Source organism: Filicampus tigris, chromosome 15 (genome assembly GCF_054856515.1).
Source record: "Filicampus tigris isolate MCC_2025a chromosome 15, RoL_Ftig_1.0, whole genome shotgun sequence".
Taxonomy (NCBI): Eukaryota; Metazoa; Chordata; class Actinopteri; order Syngnathiformes; family Syngnathidae; genus Filicampus; species Filicampus tigris.
This window is the reverse complement of record NC_141231.1, coordinates 14,393,595-14,414,816: the sequence shown is the minus strand read 5'-3', so window position 1 is coordinate 14,414,816 and position 21,222 is coordinate 14,393,595. Positions and strand designations below refer to the sequence as shown.

At 43.9% G+C, this 21,222-nt stretch overlaps 1 protein-coding gene across 1 annotated transcript in view; it reads right to left on the bottom strand.

Moving 5' to 3' along the window:
* The window catches only part of notch1a (notch receptor 1a), a 44,787-nt gene extending 23,565 nt beyond the window's left edge, over nucleotides 1-21,222 (bottom strand). Inside the window, exons 1-3 of the mRNA XM_086053065.1 lie at nucleotides 21,128-21,222; nucleotides 9,859-9,994; nucleotides 8,971-9,052 (exon numbers count right to left, since the gene is read on the bottom strand). Coding sequence (XP_085909191.1) covers nucleotides 8,971-9,052; nucleotides 9,859-9,919 — 143 coding nt within the window. The 5' untranslated portion in view covers nucleotides 9,920-9,994; nucleotides 21,128-21,222. The remainder of the gene's footprint in view (nucleotides 1-8,970; nucleotides 9,053-9,858; nucleotides 9,995-21,127) is intronic.

The window sequence follows — 21,222 nt, the reverse complement described above, 5'->3', positions numbered from 1 at the left end:
GATATTTAAACTTCAATACCCGATATTTAAAAAAACAATGCATTGGTGTGTTCATAATTGCCCAAATTGTGCACTATTCTTATTCACTCTTTTTTGCATGGTGCATATCATTTGGAGGCATAAAAACGTTTTTAGTTTTTAAAGTTGCCTGAGATGGGCTAGTATACATTTTGATCATTATGATCCCCACGTTTTTCAGTCGTCCTGCTAGCTAACCAACCAACCCACAAACATCTCGCGACTCACACTTCACAAGGTAATATTGTATGTGAGGTCGAGTCGGACCGGGAGCGGCCATATTTTTTCCCACCCGCTCCGGCGGAGGTGTTGTTCTTCCGGATTAGATTCTCTCTGAACCTTAAAAACACATTGCGCTGGGCCGGGGGACCCCATAGGAGAGTCGGGCCCATTCTGGCTACCTTTCAGCGCCCACGTTGTCCACATCCATCTCGAATGAGCGCAGAGATCAAGGGGACCACGCCGCCCCGTGGACGGCCACCATGAATCGAAGCATTCAGGACATAAGCCTCCGCCCAAAATTCTTTGCGCCCATTCAGACACAAAAGCGAAGACGTTGCAACAGTCACAGTGCTTGCTGAACGTGAGCGTTCCTTTTCTAATCCGCTTGTCGTCATTAGGGTCACGGGTGAGCTAAAGCCTATCCCGAATGACTGGTCGCCAAGCCAATCGCAGGGCACATATAGACAAACAATCATTCACACTCACACCTACAGATGGTTTATAGCAGGGTGGGATAACTTTTGTGCTTTGCTTTTATAATGAACAGATGGGTCAAATTCTTCGTAGCTGGGATTAAAATTTTTTTTTTTTTTTTAAAGTTCAAAAGTGTATGTGCAAATGTGCATCTTTAAATTGCATTTTTCATAATTCATATATTAAAGCTGAATCAACTATTTTTTTAACATAAAACTTTTTTTCTGTAAAAAAAAATAAAAGAATGCTCAATATTAAATGTTAGTTATAATGTATTTAATTGTATTTTTTTTAAATGTAATATATTTGAAAATGGAAAACTACATTTTATTAATATTTCATGTAAAAAAAAATTTAATTCTAAAACAATTCCAGCAATTTTTATGACCAATACTGTTCTAATTAATAAACCAATTATCTAATACAAAAATAACTTAATGATATTTTTGTATTTTATTATTCGCACTAAATCACTTAACAAATTATTTTAAGAACTCAATTTAGGAAATGGAAAAATGATATTTTAACGAGCCAATTTTTGGGGGGAGGGGTACTAAATTGAAGCAACACATATTACACGACTATACATAATGGAAGTGTTCAGTTGGCCGTACTTAAGAGTCTGGAGCGGTGATTCTCAACTGGTAGGTAGGGACCAAAAAGGGGGTCACATGGATGGCTCGCGGCCAGGTATTAAAAAAATTATAGGGGGACCCTGGTTTATGACGTACCGACATACTACATACGACTGCTTTTCATTGAATTGTTTTATATTCATGATTTTTATTACAAATAATGAATTTACCGTGATAAGGGCTGACAACTACTGTGTCAGTGTGTCTGTTAAAAATATGAGCTGCATATTTTCAAATCATCAACTTACATTGAAGTGGTTTGTGTCTTAGTAACAATAGGGAAATGTAGGTTGCGCAATGGTGATAACAATCTTTGTTTTTAGTTTACACATGTAAATTGCAACGCCGCAGTTAGCTCAGCAAAAAAAAAAAAAAAAGTGCTACGGTTTGAATTTGGGCCTGTGTGTGCCGGGTTGGGGGTGGGGGGTGGGGGGTGCATCTGTTTGTGTCTCCACAGGGAGCAGGTGCGCATGTTAATGAGGGCAGCTGTTGGACAAGACTCCTCCTTTCTCCCCACACCCCCCTTGTCCCGCTGTGGGGGTGGTTTTGCCGACAAGCCAACATCTCCCTTCGGGGACATTTAGGAACTCATGTGAAGTCAGCTGTTGCAACTTCTGCCTTTTTCTCAGCCCAAACACACTTTAGGTCTTAACACCTTTCCTTTTTGATATTCCCCTACATTTCCCTTTGCAGACGTTCCTCTCCTGCTAGTTTCCCTTTTACAACCTCCCGCCCCCACTCCCCCCCGGTGTCACACGGTGCTGCCGAAACCTCTCTTGTTGACTTTAGAGAGGTGAGACCTCTTAACGGGCCCGTGTGCACCGCGGGGAGCCCAGACAGTTACAATCGGCACAAGACTGCCAAGGCATTCGCGGGGGCTTTGAACTATCCTCGATTCAAATCCCACTTCACCGTAATATGAAAAACCGTGTGAGCTTTTTTAGATGTCCATATTGACCGCCTTAAGGTACTAGTACGTCCTCTGTCCTCACAGACATTTGGCCTACAATCTCAAACTGGATATCAAAGATATCGACTAAGATGTCAATCCATAAAGCCGTTTCAACGTTTGTACATTATACCTTGATATCCGTCTTATGGTCCGTGTATTTTGTACTAGAGCCCTCCTTGTCCTCGAGAGGACAGCTTTAGCATACTCAGACGACAACTACATGTAACTGGTAAGGCAAAACTGTGTACTAGTTGACAACTCTGTGCTACTAGTACTACTTGTGACGTAATAGAATTGTAAAGCATTTCACGAGGAGTACTAGCAGCATGCGGGTGCCTCACTAGCAAGAAGTAGTCTTCATACTCAAGCAGTGGTTCTCGGATTTTCAAAAAAGTTCCATCTGAAAAACTAATTCGCTCTACAAGTTTCAACATAATGTCCAACACTAAACTACAGTAGTGTTTTAGTGGATTTTGAGATGTTCCCCCCCCCAAAAAAATATTGTTAATTCTTCTTAGCCAATTTGAAACGATGCAGGGTTTGAAACTGACAGTTCAATTCAGGAAAATGTAGTTAAATTTCCCCTCGTCACAATAGTGGGTGTACGTAACAAAAATTGTACTCAAATGTTTGAAAACAAACATTTCTAAATGATAAAATACAAATGTATTGTTACAACAAAACTGCACTGGATAAAAAAAAAATAAAAAAAAGTTGTAACATTATGCACAGTTTGAACATTTCATTCAGTCATTTTTCTTCGTGTATATAGCTAGATATTGTGGATAACCAATAAATGCTCAAACGGCTTTATGGAAAGCCAAAATATAGTACTAGCAGCCCAAGATTAACTCTAATAGTGGAAGAATATAATTAGTAAGAGACAATTCCACGACTGCACCCTCGTCATTCGACACTGTCATGCTAATGAGGACAAAAAGTGTGCTAGTAGCTGGATAATAAGGATGTGGAATAAATGGGTTCCCATGCAGTAAAGACAAATGAGATTTTTTTTTCTCCACTGCTTTTTTTTGAACGCATTGTCTTTGTCCTGGACAAGATCCATCCACACACACCACGGCAACAGGTCTCTCCCGGCGATGCAATGTCCCCTTCAGGCCCGGAGCAGATGCTCGCCCAACCTCTGACCCGAAGCACTTTTTGTGTGTGTGTGTGTGGAGGGGGGGTGGCGGGGGGGCTGCCTCTTTTGCCTTTTCCCCTCTCAATGCATCCCTCCCGAGTGACTGGGCCAGGCGTGCCATCTGCCACTCTCGGTGGTGACTTTATCCCCCCCACCGATGACACAAAACCAGACTGATTGTGGGGTGGAAAATGCCACCGCTGTGGAAAATGTTGTTAACCACGTACGGTAGAGTTTGACGCCCTAGCACCCGACTTTCATAGTGTTTATGAAACTGTTATATGAGCTGCTTTCCTCTTCCTCCCATTTCCTTTCCTTCTCAAAGTGATCATTTGGTTGGATTTAATTCCTGTTGGCTAGGATCTTCACCAGCCAAAATGTTAACCCCGGGGTTTCACATTTGCTAAAAAACAAAACATGTACGCCCTCAATTCGGGCCATTTGGCTGTATGAATACTATGTTATTTTGAAAGGCTGAATATCACCACGCCCGTTTTGCTGACGATTGAAAAATGACCGGACGTCTTTTTAAAATGACGGACTGACAAATGAAGGAAGTGGGTTTTCATCCGTCGGTGTAATCGTCACGAAGCGCGTCGGTCAGTGATGGTCCGTCACTTCATTTTTCGGACATTTTTTTGGGCGGACCGACTGACGGGCCCAACGGACTTCTGACGGACTCACCGACGGACTGACGATTACAATTCAGTTCGTCGCCAAAAAAATGACGAATGACAGACGGTTACCATGCCCGTTACTATTTTAAATGAATAAAATGTGTTTCTTGTCAAGTGAGGGGTCGCTTACATTTCAAAAATTGGCCTCGATCGGTACGTTTGTACCTAACTTAAATAGTGTTACATTACAGCAAAAAGACATTTTCATCAAAAAGTGACAGAGGTGAATTATTCCTGCGAGTGCCAACGGGGCCATCGGCTATTTCCTGTCTCGCCCTCTAAAAAGAGGCCAAGTGGAAAGATTTACAGGGGTCCGACATTGTAGCATCACCTCATGTGGTGCACAAACATCCGCTCTAAATCTGCTGATTGGCATCTGCCTCGCGACCTGTTACCTCCGTTGATTCAGGTGATCTTTCATCTGTTCGCAGCTCAACTTGACGCTACGCCACCCTTACCAGCTGTCATCTTTTTTTTGCCATCTATTTGGGTCTTTTTTTTTTTTTTTTTGCAGAAATCCAACACCGCCCCGTTGTCGTGTTCCTCCGTAATTAAAGCGCAGATGGAGCATCACACGCACCCGCTGAACCATTTGCCCTTCGGCCCTTGCGGCGCAACGCTGAGAAACCGCGGACGTGTTTCCACATCAGGCTCAAGTGCGTCTTGCGAGGTTTCAACACCCGCCGGAGCTTACGGGGGCTTCTTATCTCCAGGCAAGAGCGATTGCATGGCAAGGGTTATTGCAAGTCTAGTCAGCGCAGCTACAAATCGTCACCCTCTTAAAATAATCGCTTCAGTCGTTTTTTTTTTCTTCATTTTTTTTCAGAAAACACGAAAAACTGAACCACGTTCTGATGATTTTAAACGTATTAATAATTTCATTTCACGCGTAAAATTGAATGATCGGGAGAAGTTTTACTTTAAAAATCAGGTGAATCCTGCTTGTGCCTCTGTGAACATGTCAAACTGCTCATCTTGGTCATTTGATATTGTCGTAAAAAAAAAAAAGTAAGCCCAGGAGTTAGCAAAAATGACTGCGTTTACATGCGGCCAATATTCGGGTTAAGGCGAAAATTAAGATTTCTGTGTCATTTGGAAGAAAAAACGTTTACATGGCTTGAGCGGAGAGAGTTACCCCCCCACATTTAAATAACACGATTGAAACGGCGATTATGACGCAATTATACGCCATCTCTGCTTGTTACTTGCTTCCGTCAATAAAAAAAAACATCAGTATAGTGATATTTTGAATCAATTGTTTTTATTGTTTTCTAAAATGGTCTGTAAAATGATTGCTACTTGTGCAAAAAAAAACAGTCCACGATGCAAAATATAAGGCCCTGTCTACACGTAGCCGGGGTCTTTGAAAACGCCGGATATAAGCCTGCGGTCCCCAGAGTTTTTTCAGTGTAACCGCAAAACTCCGGCCGCAGTGGAGATTTCCGGATATATCCGGATCCGCGTTTTGCAGTGGATTTATATCGTCGTCACCGTGCGACAACAATGCTTTGACGTCATTGCGCAACTTGTGTTTTCATGCGAGTCGACATGGATCCTCGCGGCGTTGGTTATAGCCATTTCTCGATGCGCTTTTTGCTTACTTATTTGTCCGCAACCAACCACTGCTTCTCGTTGAAAGGTTTAAAAAGCAATTCTGACCTCTTGTCGGTTCTCCCGCACGAGTTTTGGCGCCGTGTTTTTGGTTTCGTAGAAGTGACGTCAGTATTTGGCTAACTACTGCCATCCAGAGGCTTGGCATGCACTTCCGCGGTTTCGTGTGGATGCCTTTTTTTCAATGTGTCTTCCAACGCAGGCGGGAGGGGGGGGGGGATATACGGTTGTTAAAAAAACCCCGGCTAAATTAGGGGCCCCTAGTCTGGTGGTTCACATAGCTGTCTTTCGTTCAGAAACTGGCAATTGACTGGCGGCCCTTCCAAAGTGGTGCTGCCTCCCGTCCCCATGATCCAGAATAAGATCAGTCGCATACCCATTGACTGCTGCGTGCGCAAGTCATCGGTACATCCAAGGGGGGAGCGCCGGCTTTAGAGCTTAAATAAAGTTGACTCATTGATACACACTTGTACACGTCTGATGGCTTTAGACCCGCAGGGAGCTGAGCCCGGACCACGCTGGTAATCCTACTGGAGGACAAATGAAGAGCGGCATTCCTTGAGGGAGAGAGGAACATCTCTTTGTGGTTGTGTGCTTGGGAGCCCGCCGCTGATGGGCTTTTGCCAGCCAGACATTTTACCGTCACTACGCAATAGCAGACAGCTCAGTGCAAGGTCACAGAGGGCTGATCGCGCCGGCCGGGGGTCTATTTTGGTCAAATGTTGGATTTCAAGCAGTTGCAGGTGTTTCCTGGGTTTATTCCCGTTGGTTGAAAACAGTCTTTTTCGGGATAGCGGCACCTGTTGGTCTTGCAACTTCAATTTGCCCTTATTACCGTGTAAAGTCTCGTTTTGTAGATGTACCGTACAACGACGTGGGAAACAGGAAGAGCAAGACACTCCACAAACCACAAAGCCTGCGTTTTCTTTACTATTGTTAGCCTGACAATATATTCCAGGTTGGGTAGCATAGTGGTTAGCATTTCTGCCTCACAGTTTTTGTGCAAATGTGAGTGTGAATGGTTGTTTGTCTATACTGCGTATGCGAAACCAGTTCAGGGTTTACCCCGATTATCGGATAGGCTCCAGTAGGGCTGATTATGAAAAAAAAAAATATTAATCACAATTATTTTGGTAATAATTGAAATCACGATTATTCAAACGATCATTTTTTTGGGCTAAGAAAATGTTTAAATGTAAAAAATCTTTTTCAAACACCGTTATTATGTAAGTTCCAAACTAAATGTATAAAATTAGTGCAAACGTATAAATTTCCTTGTGTGTAAACAAACATTATGCATTGGGTGTAAATGCATTTTGATAATCATTTTTTACAACTATGCCAATTTTGTAATCGTGGCGTGTAATAATCGTAATTGTAATTGAATTCAGATGCATTGCACAGCCCGAGGCTCCAGCTCACCCGCAACCCTAATGAAGGCAACGCACAATTGAAAATGGATGCTAAAAGGTGTTCGTGTCACTAAACGTCACATTTCCTCGACGGTAGGGGCAGCGGTGTTGTCACGATAAAGGGATATAATCCCAGTAAACAGATTAAAAAAAAAAAAAAAGACATCTGATTACCAGTTTACACGCACATTAAACTGACGAGTGAATTTACACTCCGTTCTCAAGCCTTGTGGGAACCCAAAGCGGATTTCGATCTTCACCCCTTACAACTGTGTCACCATATGCTGAGACGCGAATACGCAGATCGGATTTTCCCAATGCGAGCACGCCGCTCGGTTGCCCGCAGCGGATCAGTAATGCTGACTGCTGAGCTCCCGGCGCTCTCTGTGACTGACGGCTGCCTGGTTCAGGATGATTAATCGGAGGAAGAGGCAGAACGCAGGCGGCGCGTCCGTCCTGTCTGTTTTTAATTGGGACCGAGCCACACAGTAACTTCTTTGTAGAGGCGGAGGACGCCCGTGCAGATGCGAGCATATGCGCACGTGTGGGCAGAGTGTGTGTTTGGGGATGAAGGGGGATGAGTGTGCAGATTAGATACTGTGAATTGACGGCCTCGGGCTAGTAGCATCGCATCCTCAATGCTCCCCCTTTGTCCCCACAGACCAGAAGGGGCGCCTGCCGCGACCACATGCCCCGAAGGGGGAAGATGAGGGGCCACCCTGGAGCCACAGTGGAGGAAGAGACTCCTCAACAAGAACCAAGCGATCATTTGAACTGCTCTTTACGTCTTGTCTTTGCTTCATTTACGATCATAACATGGCGGCGCGGTAGAGAATATTTCAAAATATCCCAAAATGTTCGGTTGATTGAATATCCTTACTTGCTCACAAGTGTAAACGTGAGGGTGGATGTTCGTTTGTCTTGAAGTGGCTCGTGATTGCTTGGTAACCAGTCCAGGGTGTAACCCTAACTTTCAGCCCAGTAGACAGATGGAAGATCAAAACAACCAAATGTTAAGATTAGGTCCAATATCTAAACCGTAGAAATCAAAGAAATAGCCCACAATTTTACTCCCCCACCCTCCCCCCCCCGCCCGACCCCGCCCTCGGCTACCACTTGTTTGCCTTCAAATTTCAGCACTTTAGTCCAATCAATCTCACTCTTTTGACATCCAAACCAATTAGATTTCACAGCCATCTGGCCTTCTAATGGAGATCACACACGAGCGATGCAAAGGGTTGAGGTCAGGGGGGTGGGCTTATCCATTCAGTAAGCAGGAGACAAGCCTTTTGGATGCGAAGGGGTGGCGGTTGGGAGGGGTTTATGCCAGAGGTTTGGGGTGTCTGTGGCATGATGGGAAGGCCCACTCCGATTAGTCACAGAGCATTATTCCCCGCCGCACAACAATGGGCGACGGGCGGCGGGCGAGCCCCAGCTGTCGCCCCAGTGAAAGAGCAGAAAAACAAGATTTAGGGTTGGACGCGTACTCGCACTTTGCAGTTGAGGGGGTCTCGCATTCATTAACGGGCGCTGGGGAAGGGGGGCTTTTGTGCCATTGGCCCTTCTGCATATCTCCAGGCCCGTTGAGCCCTTTTCTTTCCTTTTTTGAGGGAACGGTTGCCTCCTGCGGCGGGGGTAACACTAAAAAATACACCGGCGCTAGAGGAGGGTCGCCGGGCCTCTGGTTGCCGGGCGCAGGGGCTGCTCAAAGGCTGGAATGGGAACCGGGGAATATGTCGCTTGCCCCCTTTTTTTTTTTTCTTCTACACTCCCCAAAGCACTCCGATTCCACCACAGCCCAACAAAGTAAATGTTTTGATTTACTTACTTGCAGTCTCCGTTCCCATTGGGGGCGGCTTCACACCTTCCTCCATTTAGGCAAGACTCAGTGGGTAGTGAGCATTTAAGACCTGTTGAATGCACACAACAAACGTGATTTGTATTTCATATAATGTATTATAGTCATTATAAACCCTCACCAGGGAACTCAACTCACACTAATACAGATTTCTAAGCGATTGTGTTGATATTTAATTGAAATTGTGGTGGTTAGTGGGGGGGAGGCGTAAAGAACACAGGTGTCAGACGAGGGGCGTGCATCCTGTTGGTGCGTGGCTTTCCTTAGGGGGGTCTGAGCACACTTTGGCTAGAGGGGCAGGGATTGGGTGGGGGCTGGGGGGCAATGGGGGGGGGGGCAAAAAGCGCGCGGCAGCTGCTGGACTCAAACAGGGAACAAAAGAAATCAGTCCAGCACGAGCCATAAAACATTCTCCTCGTGCATTGTTTACCTCCTCCACACCCATACTACCCCCCCCCCCACACACACACACACGCAGACAAAAGGTGGCCCCCACCCCGCGCGCCCAAAGTCCCCTTGAGCGTCCCCCTGGCCCTAACGCACACGAACCAACTTCTATTATCCTGCATGTTATTCAAAACCGGCTCGATTCAACACATTTAGAAAGACTTTTCCACATAGTTACACACGTACAACATTTTTTGTTTTTTATCTAAAACTAACATTTTACAGCCAATGTTTTCAGGGGACAAAAGGTAATTTAAAATATTTATTACGCAGTTTACTCAGTTCAGCTCAAATTCAAATCAGTGTCTGCAAATATGGCGACTGTAAACGTGCACTTGTGGCCAAAAAGCACACACGCTACTCACTATTAAGCGTTCCAATAAGGAAAAGAGTCCAAAAACATTTTTTTACCTTGTGAGACGAAAATAACGGCCAGAAGGAGAAATGTTAGTCTCGCAAAGAAACGATACATTCCTCCTCTTCTACTTCACAAACTGTGCTTGAGTCCCGCGTAGGGTGAGCATAGATCCACAGTGGGGGGGGTGTACTCCAGGTGTTCGGCGTGGAAAAAAAAAAAAAAAAGCAAAAATGTCAAATACCACGCACGCACGAAAAAAAAACCAACAAGAAAATTTTTTTCCCCAGTAATTCCTCGCAGAGGGAGCACAGACTCAGGTCATCGATGTTAACTTTGTGCTTGCAGAGTTCTTAATGAGGTGTTGAAGCTGCTAGACGCACTCAGGTCCTCCCACTTTGCCCTCCCCCCCCACCTTCCCTTCCTTCGCAGCTGGTGGATGTGTGGAGGGAGGGGGTCGGGTTGGGGGGGGGGGGGTTGCACGCTTCACTGTAGAGAATGCAGTCTCACTGTTGAATCTGAAACTATTCAGAGATTTACACTGATAGCAAGATTGCTAAAAAGATCGATTTTCATAATATAAAGCGTACATAGTTAAGATCCACAATGAGAAAAACTAACTGCCTCTGCTTTGAGCATCTGATCTGGTTTCGTTTGTCGGAAATGATCTGCCCCGTTCTGGAGAAGGGGGGGACTGACATTGCTACAACGTACCGTCTCAATCCAGCATCAAGCTGCAACAGTTGCAGTCGAGCACAGGTGTCAAACCCAAGGCCCGGGGGCCACGACAACATTTTATGTGGCCCGCAGTGGAAAATCATGTGTTGACTTGACACGTCTCTTTGAAATGATCTATATCTATGAGATATTGTAAGCATTTGTTACCAATTCCTCCTTTAAAATACATTGACAAATAGTTGAACAAACAATTTACTGACTTCTTACTTCCAAAGTAGGTATCCATCAATTTGTTGTGTAAATGTGATAATATAAGGCAATCATACATTTACATGGGTTCAAAGTCATAACGGCTCTCCGAGGGATTCCATAACTATGATGTGGCCCGGAACAAAAATGACTTTGACCGCCCTGCAGTGGAGGCACTGCAGGCACTTTTTTTTTTTGTGCAAAATACAAATTTTGCCATGCAAACTAATGCCAAACCGCGGGTACAAATTTTAAGGTGTTGGATGTTTTGGACAGCTGACTGTAGACTAGCCGAAGAGACTAGATCAGTTTTGCAAACATTTGCGTATTGTGGACAGATTTTTTTTTTTTCTTCATCCTATTTCACTTTTGAGTTAAACTGCAATTTGATGGCCTCGGGGGCAAAGATTACCATTCATTACCAGGCCGGCGCACATGTTTTGGTCTTTGATGGCATGACTGCCAAATGGAGTGGCGCCAATTTGGGTCGAGGCCTGACGCAACGTGGGAAAGGCGGGAAAGATTAGAAGAACTCGGAAGGGAGTGTGTATTTGCCCTGCAAAAATGTGTTGCATAATAGGAAGTGCGGAGGGAGGGATGGGAATATGAAATGTGTGCGGGCATGTATGTTGTCACACATCGACTCAGCCGCCAGCTGATGTCTTTTATTTACATGGCCTGCATCTGTGTACACGTAGTTTGTAAGTTACTTCGTCATGGAGCTTGTGAAGACAGATTACTTGCTAGCTAGCTATTTGACAGTTGGCTAACCAGCTAGCTAACACAGCTAGTTGAGGCTTTTTGGTGGGAATCTCTTCCTTCTCTTCGCTGTTACAGCTCAAGTAATATATCTGAATTTTGAGAGCTGTCAAGCTACAATTTAAGACCCTGAGAATGTTCTCCGTAATGAATTCCCAAAGCTGGAAAAAGGGGAGGATCATAAAGCTTTAGAAAACAAACTTTTGTGCAACTTAGCACAGAAGCCCCACATCTAGAGCTTAATCATTATCACATTTTTAAACGCTTGAATTTCAAGCAGAAACGGAGCCATGTGGAAGGTTCACGGGAGAAAATGAGACGATTCAGTGATGTCATTTGACCTCAATGTCCGACATTCACAAGGGCTTACAACAAAGTCTCAAAATAGCACTCTGATAACGCACACTGTGGCTCTTTATTATTGTTATGCAGCGTGCAAAGGGTGTTGTAAATAATGTATCATCAGTGATTCCCAACCACGGTGCCGCAGCACTTACTGTAAGTGTGCCGTGATAAATAATCATTTTTGCTACGACAAATGACCCAATCTCACTTAACTGGTCTGAAAGTGATCATTTATGTCCGACTAATAATATACAACGGAGCGAAGACTTACAAGGGCCTCGACATAGTTTAAAAAGTTTTTGATAAATATCCAAGTAATATGAGTTCTATATGTATAATTTGCTTGTCATTTACATCCACTACATTTTGCATAAGCAGAGTACATCCAAACAACACACTTTGAAAGATAAGACAAGACCTTTATGACTATGAACGTTTCTCACACCTCGCCATTTTTGAAGGCTTGGCGTTTACCGACGCGCTCAGTCGGAATTTGCCAATGTTTGTAGGAAAACAGCCTGTTGCTAGATAAGTGAGCGGGAAAGCGCTCTTGGCTTTTATCAAGACGAACGTTGACACCTCGCCCAACACCCCCCCCCCCCAATCAAGCCCTTCAACTTGTGTTTGTTTTGTCTCAGGAGCATATAGACGCCTGTGAAGCAGAGAACAGAGGTCCTCAGGTGTTCCAATTATCACCTTTCTCCATTGTCCATTGCATTTGAGCTGTTTGCATTTGAAACACTTTTTTTTATTTATTTATATTTTAATTGTAAAACATGCCCGGACACAGCTGCGAAGAAGTCAGCCTGGAGCATGTGAAAAAACAAAACAAAAAAAAAACAGGGTTCAGGTCAAATGGAAACACCTGTAAGCTGAGATAAAAACAATTGTAAAAAATTTGCGGTTAATAATGGCAATAGATAAATCAGTTTCCGGCTCAGCAGTCAGAGCTATAAAACATTAATTGAGTGTACAGGATCAAAACTTTGTTATATTTTAAACATGCAGATTTTGCATATCATTGCTGTCATGTGAAAAATACTTATCTCATTTTTTTTTCTTATTATTCTTACATGAATGGTGTTTCCGCGTTACAGACATTGCATTAATGTGAAAATTTAAAAAAGTTTCCAAAATTGGAGGTAAGTGTTTTTCACAGGACAGCGACGATGTATTAACTGCTGTTCCTAAATCTATGATGTATTTCTAAAAAAATATGTTTTCAACATCACAACTACCTTTGTGTACTCGCTTATGGGGGCCGCCATTTTTAGGTCTCTCACGAGAGTGAGAAGTCGCGAGAATGTGACGTGTGTTCGCCAGTTTCTGCCCGCTTGAATAATTTTGAAGAAGAAAAAAACGCTCCAGAAGTGCACGTGTACTTGCACATGTGACAGACTTTACGTAACTTCCACTAACAACCCAGGCTAAACAGAGCTCAACCTTGACCTTTGGATCATTCAAACGATACTTCCCTGACACAATTACTACTTTCCTAAGAGCAGGGGATTTGGCGCCATCTTGTGGCATCTTCGGGCATTACAGAATGGCACAACAATTCATATGATACAATACATTTAGGTGAATTTTTCAGTAAAAAGCTGAGAATAGCTTAGAATAAAACATTCATGGGATTCGCTGAGCTACAGTAGCATCATTATCCTGTTGAGTAACATTTGAAGATTTTTAACCATCACACTAGTGTAAAAGGTAATTAATTTAATGTTAAGGTAAGGCAAGTATATTTGTATAGCAGCAATCATACACAAGGTAAATAAATCCATACTCCTTCTAAAGAAATGATAAAAAACAAGAGTAAATGACAATCAAGATAAAACCCCAAGATAAGAGCGTGGAATGATAAAACAAAACAGTAAAATGACAAAGCACTTTCATCATCAAGTTCAAATCACAAAATAAAAATTTGAAATAATTTTCAGGATTAATGAAAGACAAAAACACCCAAACACTCAAGCGAAGGTGAGACGGGAGAGGCAGACTTGTACATTTTTAGCTGCCTGCACGCACGTGTGAAGGATCAATTAACCAACTCACAAGCACAAAATACAAGTTGTCTGACTTTACAGATGCCATTTTCCAGAAAGTTCTCATTCGTACAGCCTGGGGAGCATTTGCCACCATATGGAATTGAAGGTGTCATTGTGCTTGAGTGTTAAATCAGTAGCGACAGTTGATGTGGGGGGGTTTAACTTCCTTCTGGGGGTTCTCCAGTCATTGCTACTCACAAAAGCATGAGTACGTTTTAAGGACAGTAACAAAGTATTTGTACTTTGTTACCTCCCACCACTTAAGTTTATGCATCACGCCTTTCCTGCAGTTCAATCGTGACTTAATTCCACAAGGACATGCCTGTTGAATTCTGCAAACACTTGCAAACACAACAAAATGGCTGCAGCTTGTTTGCATTTGTATGTGTCCATAAATGAGTGCTGGCAGACAATGAAGCACAGGAAGGCCTGGCTCCGTGCTGTCCCCGCACACGCACGCACGCGCGCGCACACTTTTTAAAGCCCACAGTGAGAAAGTGCAGGAAATGGGCTCTAATTCACAAGCTTGTGACAAGTGGCACAGAAAGGGCAACTGGGGAAACACCAGCTAAAAACGCAGTAGTCCCCTGAGTGTCTCCTTAAGCCATTCAAATGGAGCTTTTAAGGAGACATACAGTGATTCCCGTTCATCACGGGTGTTGCGGACCCACCTGTGATAGGTGCAAATTTGCGAGAGAGAGAGAGCTTTTTTTTTTTTCTAAATTGTTTAAGCCCTAAATTGTCTCTCGCACATACTTTTAAAACTGATTAAAATACCCTTTTTAAAGCGGAAGTCAACCCAAACATTGTTTTCAAGAATATGTTCCCAGCAGGCCCACTAGTTGAAACACGGCATTCAGATAATTTTTGAGTTTGTGGAATAATGGTGAATCCACTCGTTTTTAGCCATCTCTGCGGGCGGCCATTTTGTCTTCTGTCGACTGAAAATGACATGACAACTGCTCACAACAACCAATCACGGCTGACCTGTTTTCTAAATCTGAGCCGTGATTGGCCGTTGTGAGTAGTTGTGATGTCATTTTCAGTCGACAGGAGACAAAATAGCCGAACCCTGAGAAGGCTAAAAATGAGTGGATTAACGCTTATTCCACAAACGAAATATTTATCAGAATACCCTGTTTCAACTAGCTGGCTTGCATAGACCACATTCTTGAAAAAAAACGTTTGCGTTGACTTCCCTTTTTAAGGTGCAATCTGCGATGTTCAAGCTACTTGAAAAATTTCAATGTACAGTGTACAACATGCACTGATTTTAGCCAAGGATGCTTCATCATGTTGGAAAGTTGCCAAACACGAAATGTTACTGGTTTGGTGTGGTTCCATGGACCTTGTATATTGTCAAGTTCAACATGTCCACTCTGTCGTAGTAAAAGCATGTTACAAAGCGGAGGTCAACCAAATGCTCATGAATGACTAAGATTACCCAAAAATGTCCACCCTGTCATCGTCCACCCTGTCAGCAAGATCACACACAAATATTTGGCTGTTAGTTCATTTATATACAGCATACATGAAAAAGTATGCGAGCTAGACCAGTCTGCAAGTCTATCACCACAACATCTATTGAATACAATGAATATTAAATTCAATGGAAAAATCTCAGACTGAGGGCAAGGGGGTGGGAGGTCTCCCCACAGACCCGCTACCATTAGCACATGGCCCACTCATATCATATTTTACCAGATGGATTCCAATCACGGACTATCTCGTGTCCTCATCTTGTTTCGCCGTTGTTTATTTTAGGGACCACCTGATATGCGGCCTGACCGGGGGTGAAGGAGGGTAATGACCACCAGGGGGCTCTTGCGGCGGTGTCCGTGAGTGTGCGCGAGTGGGGGTGGAATGGCACGCATGACGAGAGGAGTTTTGGGCGGCTACAACAACCTCAGGAATCTCTTTTGCGGCCTCTCAACGTGACAAGTGTCAATCAGCGCGCATATGAGACAGAAGGTGGTCCGTGGTGGGTGTAAATTGGCACCGATGCTGAGATTTCCACTCGCCCTCCAGTTCCACGTTCATTACAACCGATGCCCAAGCAAAGTGAATGTTAAGACGTTCCGAAAGAGAGCCAAGCAGCCTCAGCTGTCCGCCGTATCACTTTCCGTCCAAATGGTACGCGCGAGGGCTCGACAACTGTCACTCTGACCTTGCTTCTCACTCAAGCGCCCTCCCAACTCTCCCTGGACTCCCGAGGCAGGTTGGGACGAGATTACCGCCATTCACACGCTCTCGTGTCGCCCCAGCAGTCGCACCAAAATAGTCACAAATTGAGGCTTAGGAACGACGTGAACAAAACGGTACCTCGAGTCACCAATTTGATCGGTTTTGTAACTATGCTCGCAACTCAATTTGCTTGCATGTCAAATCAATTTTCCCCATGTAAATGAATTTTCAATGCCTTTCATCTGTTCCATCCATTTTTCATTATATTCTTTTCTTGAATAAAAGGCACGAAACCACAAGCATAAAATTGTATTTTTGAAACTCATTAGTTTAAAATTGACTTTCTTTCATTGTTAAACTTTGACTTCAATGTCATGATGTTACAACTATGTTGGAAAATTTGAACTTTGTTTGACATTTTTTATCCACAACTTTGCATTTTAACTCAAATTGTAACATTAGGAATATAAGACTCTGACTAAAAATCTCCCCTGGGTGGGGTTCCTGGCTCCAAAATGTTTTAGAAACCCTGTCCTAGATTGTTCATTAAGTGAAAAATAAGGGCATTCTTAAAGAGAAAGTCTACAAAAAAAAAAAGTCTTTACAATTATATGTTCTATGCCGCCCCAGTGTAAACATGGCATTCTGATTAATATTGCATTTGTGGAATTTGAGTTAGGCACCAAAATGCAACCATTTTGAGCCATCTCCGTGTGCGGCCATTTTGCCACTTGCTGATGACTGAAAATGACATCACAGTTGCTCAAGGCTCGAGTGACGTCCAATCACGACTCAGCTTGTCACCATCACAAGCCCAAACTCAGAAAGCTACCATTCGTCAATGAAGGGTTATTGGGTGGGTTGCAAGGTGTTGACATATTTTCCCGATCGAAAACTAATCGCCAAGGTGGGTGGCAGTGATTCCCGTTTGGGACGTACAATACATGTTCCAGTGCAAAAAAATATATATATACCGAACCGGTGCTTAGGGACCACTGCACAAACGTATATTTCAGAACCTGTAAATTCATGCAGCGCATCAGCAGACAACAGTCGGGACCTTTCGCATATAATAGCGAAACACTAAAATACTCTACAGTAATCCAACGTTTTCCAAATGTAAACATACAGCCTGTGGCCAGCATGGTGCTGTGTTCCAAAAGAGGGTTTTGAGTTTCCCTCGCCGTCGGCCCCCCAGAACGGCGACCGCCGCACTTTAATAAGCCATTCTGCAGGGGTCAACGCTCCTTTCTCCACGGCGTCAGCTGGGTCGCCCCGCTCGCACTCCTAACCCCATGCTCACCCCGACTCCCCCACCGGCATGTGTCGGGGCCCGGTTTTGTTTACTGGGCAGAGCGTTTAGAGGGGTTAGCGTTTCACCGAGGCAGCTGTTGGCACCATGTGCCTCGCTCTGGCGCGGCGGCCGACAGCACGCGAGGCAAACGCTTCGCACACCCCCCGTGGAATCCCCTTGAGGAGCCGTGCTCAGAAAACCATCAGTAGCCCTGATCGGGTATCACTTCGGCGGGCAGGGACGGCAAAAGTACGCTGTCCTCAAGTAGAAGTGCATATACTGTTGTGTAAATAAAATAAAGACTCTGGTAAATGCCGCGTCATCATGTGTGACGATGAAAACTCATTCGTCATTTTTGTCGCCTGAAAATGACATCACACACCCTCAGGGCTCAGATAACGACCAATCATAGCTCAGCTTCAGAAAACAGGTGAGCCGTGATTGGTCATTATCTGAGCCCTGAAGGTCTGTGTCATGTCATTTTCCGTCGACAGAAGCGAAAAAATGGCCGCGCCCTGAGATGGCTAAAAACGGGTGGATTTGGCATGCTGAGCGCATTTTTTATATTAATCATATTGTCTTGTTTCAACTAGTGGGCCTGCATCGAACATATTCTTTAAAAAAATATGTTTGGGTTGACTTCCGCTTTAAGTATAGTATGAAGTATTCGTACTTGGTTACTTCCCACAACTGGCAAAGAGATTTAGATGGGAAGCCGGCTTTGCGACTTTAATTGATGGCAAACGGCTGGCGCTCAGCAGTAGACCGGAGTTTTGAGACATGGCCTGGCTGTTGACAAGGAACTCCCACGTTCACCGCACGCATTTGAGTCATCGACCAGCAGCGGATGTCATGTCTGTCGTTAGCAGGATTTCAGGCTCCCGGCCAGGCATTCGCGGTGTTGCCTGTTTCACTGACAACTCTGTCACGGAGGAGTCCAAAATAAATCGTCTGCTCAACATTGCTTACAGGGTTACTTCTTCTCAACTGCTAAGGGGTGGATTGCAATAAGCACCGGAAGTTCCGGTGTTCTGGTCCGGAACACAGGCATATGATGATATATGTTGTGGATCCATTTTTGTTTTATTCACTCAACAGTCAATCATAAATTCTGTGTGTGGTCAAAATTGAGAAAAGCCATCTTGTCGAAATCAAAGTGGAAAAGAACCACATTGCTAAGGAACTGAAAGAGCGCCATCTAAGGTAGCGGAGGTGCACATACATCCCCTACTAGTCTCTGGATACAAGGATTTGTTTAATTTAGGTCAAACTTTTTCTATGGAGGGCCACATATTGAAAAATGGAAGGAAGAGCAGGGTCATGTCACCTTGTGTTTGTGAATGTTTCCTAACGCCAAAACCAATGCTGTAGGTCAACAAATGCTAGGCTTTTTATTTGGGGAGGAACTTTTCCAAAACGACGAAGATTTCTTGCCCCATTTTTACAAGTCATGTTTACATTGCTAAGACTGCAAATCTTTATTGCATACGTTTACACAAGCAGAACCCAATAATGGTATTGTTTACATTCTGTGTCCATTTTCCCAGCACTATCGGTGCTAAAATTAATGACACTGCGATTAAACTCCTCCAACGACACCATCCTTCGCTGACAAGATGCAACACACGAGACTAACCTTTAGCTCCATTTACCTCAATTGATAAATGAAGTGCACTTTGGGAAACCCGCTGCAACCAATGTTTCTGCTCAAGGTTCCCATGCTCCCAGGACCCCGGGGAATGGCAGGAACAGATGTGACGTCTGCACTCCCACCACCAACCCTCCAACCTCTCGGTTGTGTCCGTCTCCTACCACGAGTCTCCCATATTGCAGCCTGTAAAACAATCTTCCGCTTGGAAAAACATGACTTTCTACCGCCGTTGCTTTATGCAATAAATCTCTCTTTAATCGATGCTGAAACGTGATTACTGCAAATTTCAAGAGGTTGTAATTACATTTTGTCATAATTAGGGCTTGAATACGATAGAGAGCCGTTTGAGTAATTTAATTTGGTCCCGGTCAATCTGTTGTTTAATTTCAGTGTCACTACTACTCGGGGCAGTGGTTCTCAAACTGGGGTACCCGGAACTCCAAGGGTCCACAAAATAAGGTAGAGCCTGAGTGTTGGCTCCAGAGTTGCTTTTTCTTGCGGGGAGAAAAACACAAAGTAGCCCTAGGAGGAAAAAGTTTAGACACTGTCAAAGAACACAAATTGACTCTAAAACAGCTGGCAAAATGGGGAACTCTGCTTTGACAATCACTAGCCATAACTGAGCTAACATCAACTGTAAAGCTAATACTGTACTGCATTTTTGTTGATCCTGAAATTTCACCCCGGCTGTACCGTGTGTATAAGAACCCATAGTGGACTGTTGTTCTTTGTGATGCACTGATATGATGAGCCCTGATAGTACCCTGATCTGCGCATCCTGCAAAGACAGTAAAGCCCACATCTATACACCTATACACAGTCCTATCACGCCTTCAACACAAGTGACTAGCCCTATCTCGGCCATCATACACCTGCCAAAGCTGAGAACTCACTCCACTGCCATTGTTCAGCGAGTCTGCATCATTAGAACAAAGCACGAGAGATCTAACTGATAGTCGGGAGGCCTCCTTGGAGTTTTGACTGCCAAAATATTAAAATATACCTCTTCTGTAAAGAGGCAGGTAGACAATACACACACACACGCTACAAAAATCCAATCCCTCCACTTTCTTTGCAAGGATCATGCACTATTTATTCATACAATACAGAATTAATGGATTAAAGGAAGCCAGAGTACGCGGTGGACACCCTCAGGAACAACATGCAAACTCCACGCGGCATCCATCCATCCATTATTCGAACCGCTTATCCTCACGGGGGTCACGGCAGTACCACAAAAATACTAATTTTCAAAGTGTGGTGCTTCACGTATCTAATGGTACGCAAGCTCCCTCTAGTGGTATGCGAAATAATCACTGCTTAAGGGCAGGTTATCCATACATAGTGCAGATTTCCCTCTGCCCATTTTTTTTTCCGGTGGAATCCTGAGGTGTTCCCAGCCGGGAGACAACGCAGCCAAACAAAATAAACATAAAAAAAAAAAAGTTTTGTATACCTTTCGGTCCCACGGATGCTCCCACCAGGGTACTGTTGTTCCCACATGCCATTACATGTGCCCCATTTTGTTTTTATTTCCTCGATCACCACGCTGTGCGTGTGTGTGTGTCTGTTGATTTTATTTGATATTTTTTCTTTATTTGTCTGCCTTTCAGAGATGCCTTTTGTTGTGGGAAGTCTAAGGCACACCTGTGCACTAATCGTGGTGTCTAAACAGCATCTTGATATGGCACATCAGTGAGGCGGCTTGGATTATCTTGAGAAAGTAGAAGTACTCACTATCACAGATTTATACTGGTTTGCGAACAATATTCGAGAGAAATTGTGATATTCTGTATGTGGAAAACGTTTTAGACCTTTTAGTTAATCTCATTAAAAAATGGGAGCAAAAACCAAAGTGTTGCGTTTATGTGTCCCTTTTAAGCCACTCTGAAAAAGGAACTCTGAAAAACTGAAACTGTTTAGGTTAATGCTCAGTCTCACAAAGGTTTTCAGCTGTTACCTTCAAAATATTTATAAAAACAAAACGTGCATGAATCCCCTAATTGGTCTATTTGCAAGTGCATTAACCGACGAGGCTTTGGCTTTCAACGATACCAAATGCTACACTAATGTTAGGAATAAAATACAACCTCCAGCTCGTTTTAGATTATACTTACTTTGAGAAGCACTGTAGTAGGCCACTGTGGTGATCTTGTCCTCATTCAATACAGTATGTCCCCTTTAAAAGAACAAGTTGGCCCCCCGCTCGCCG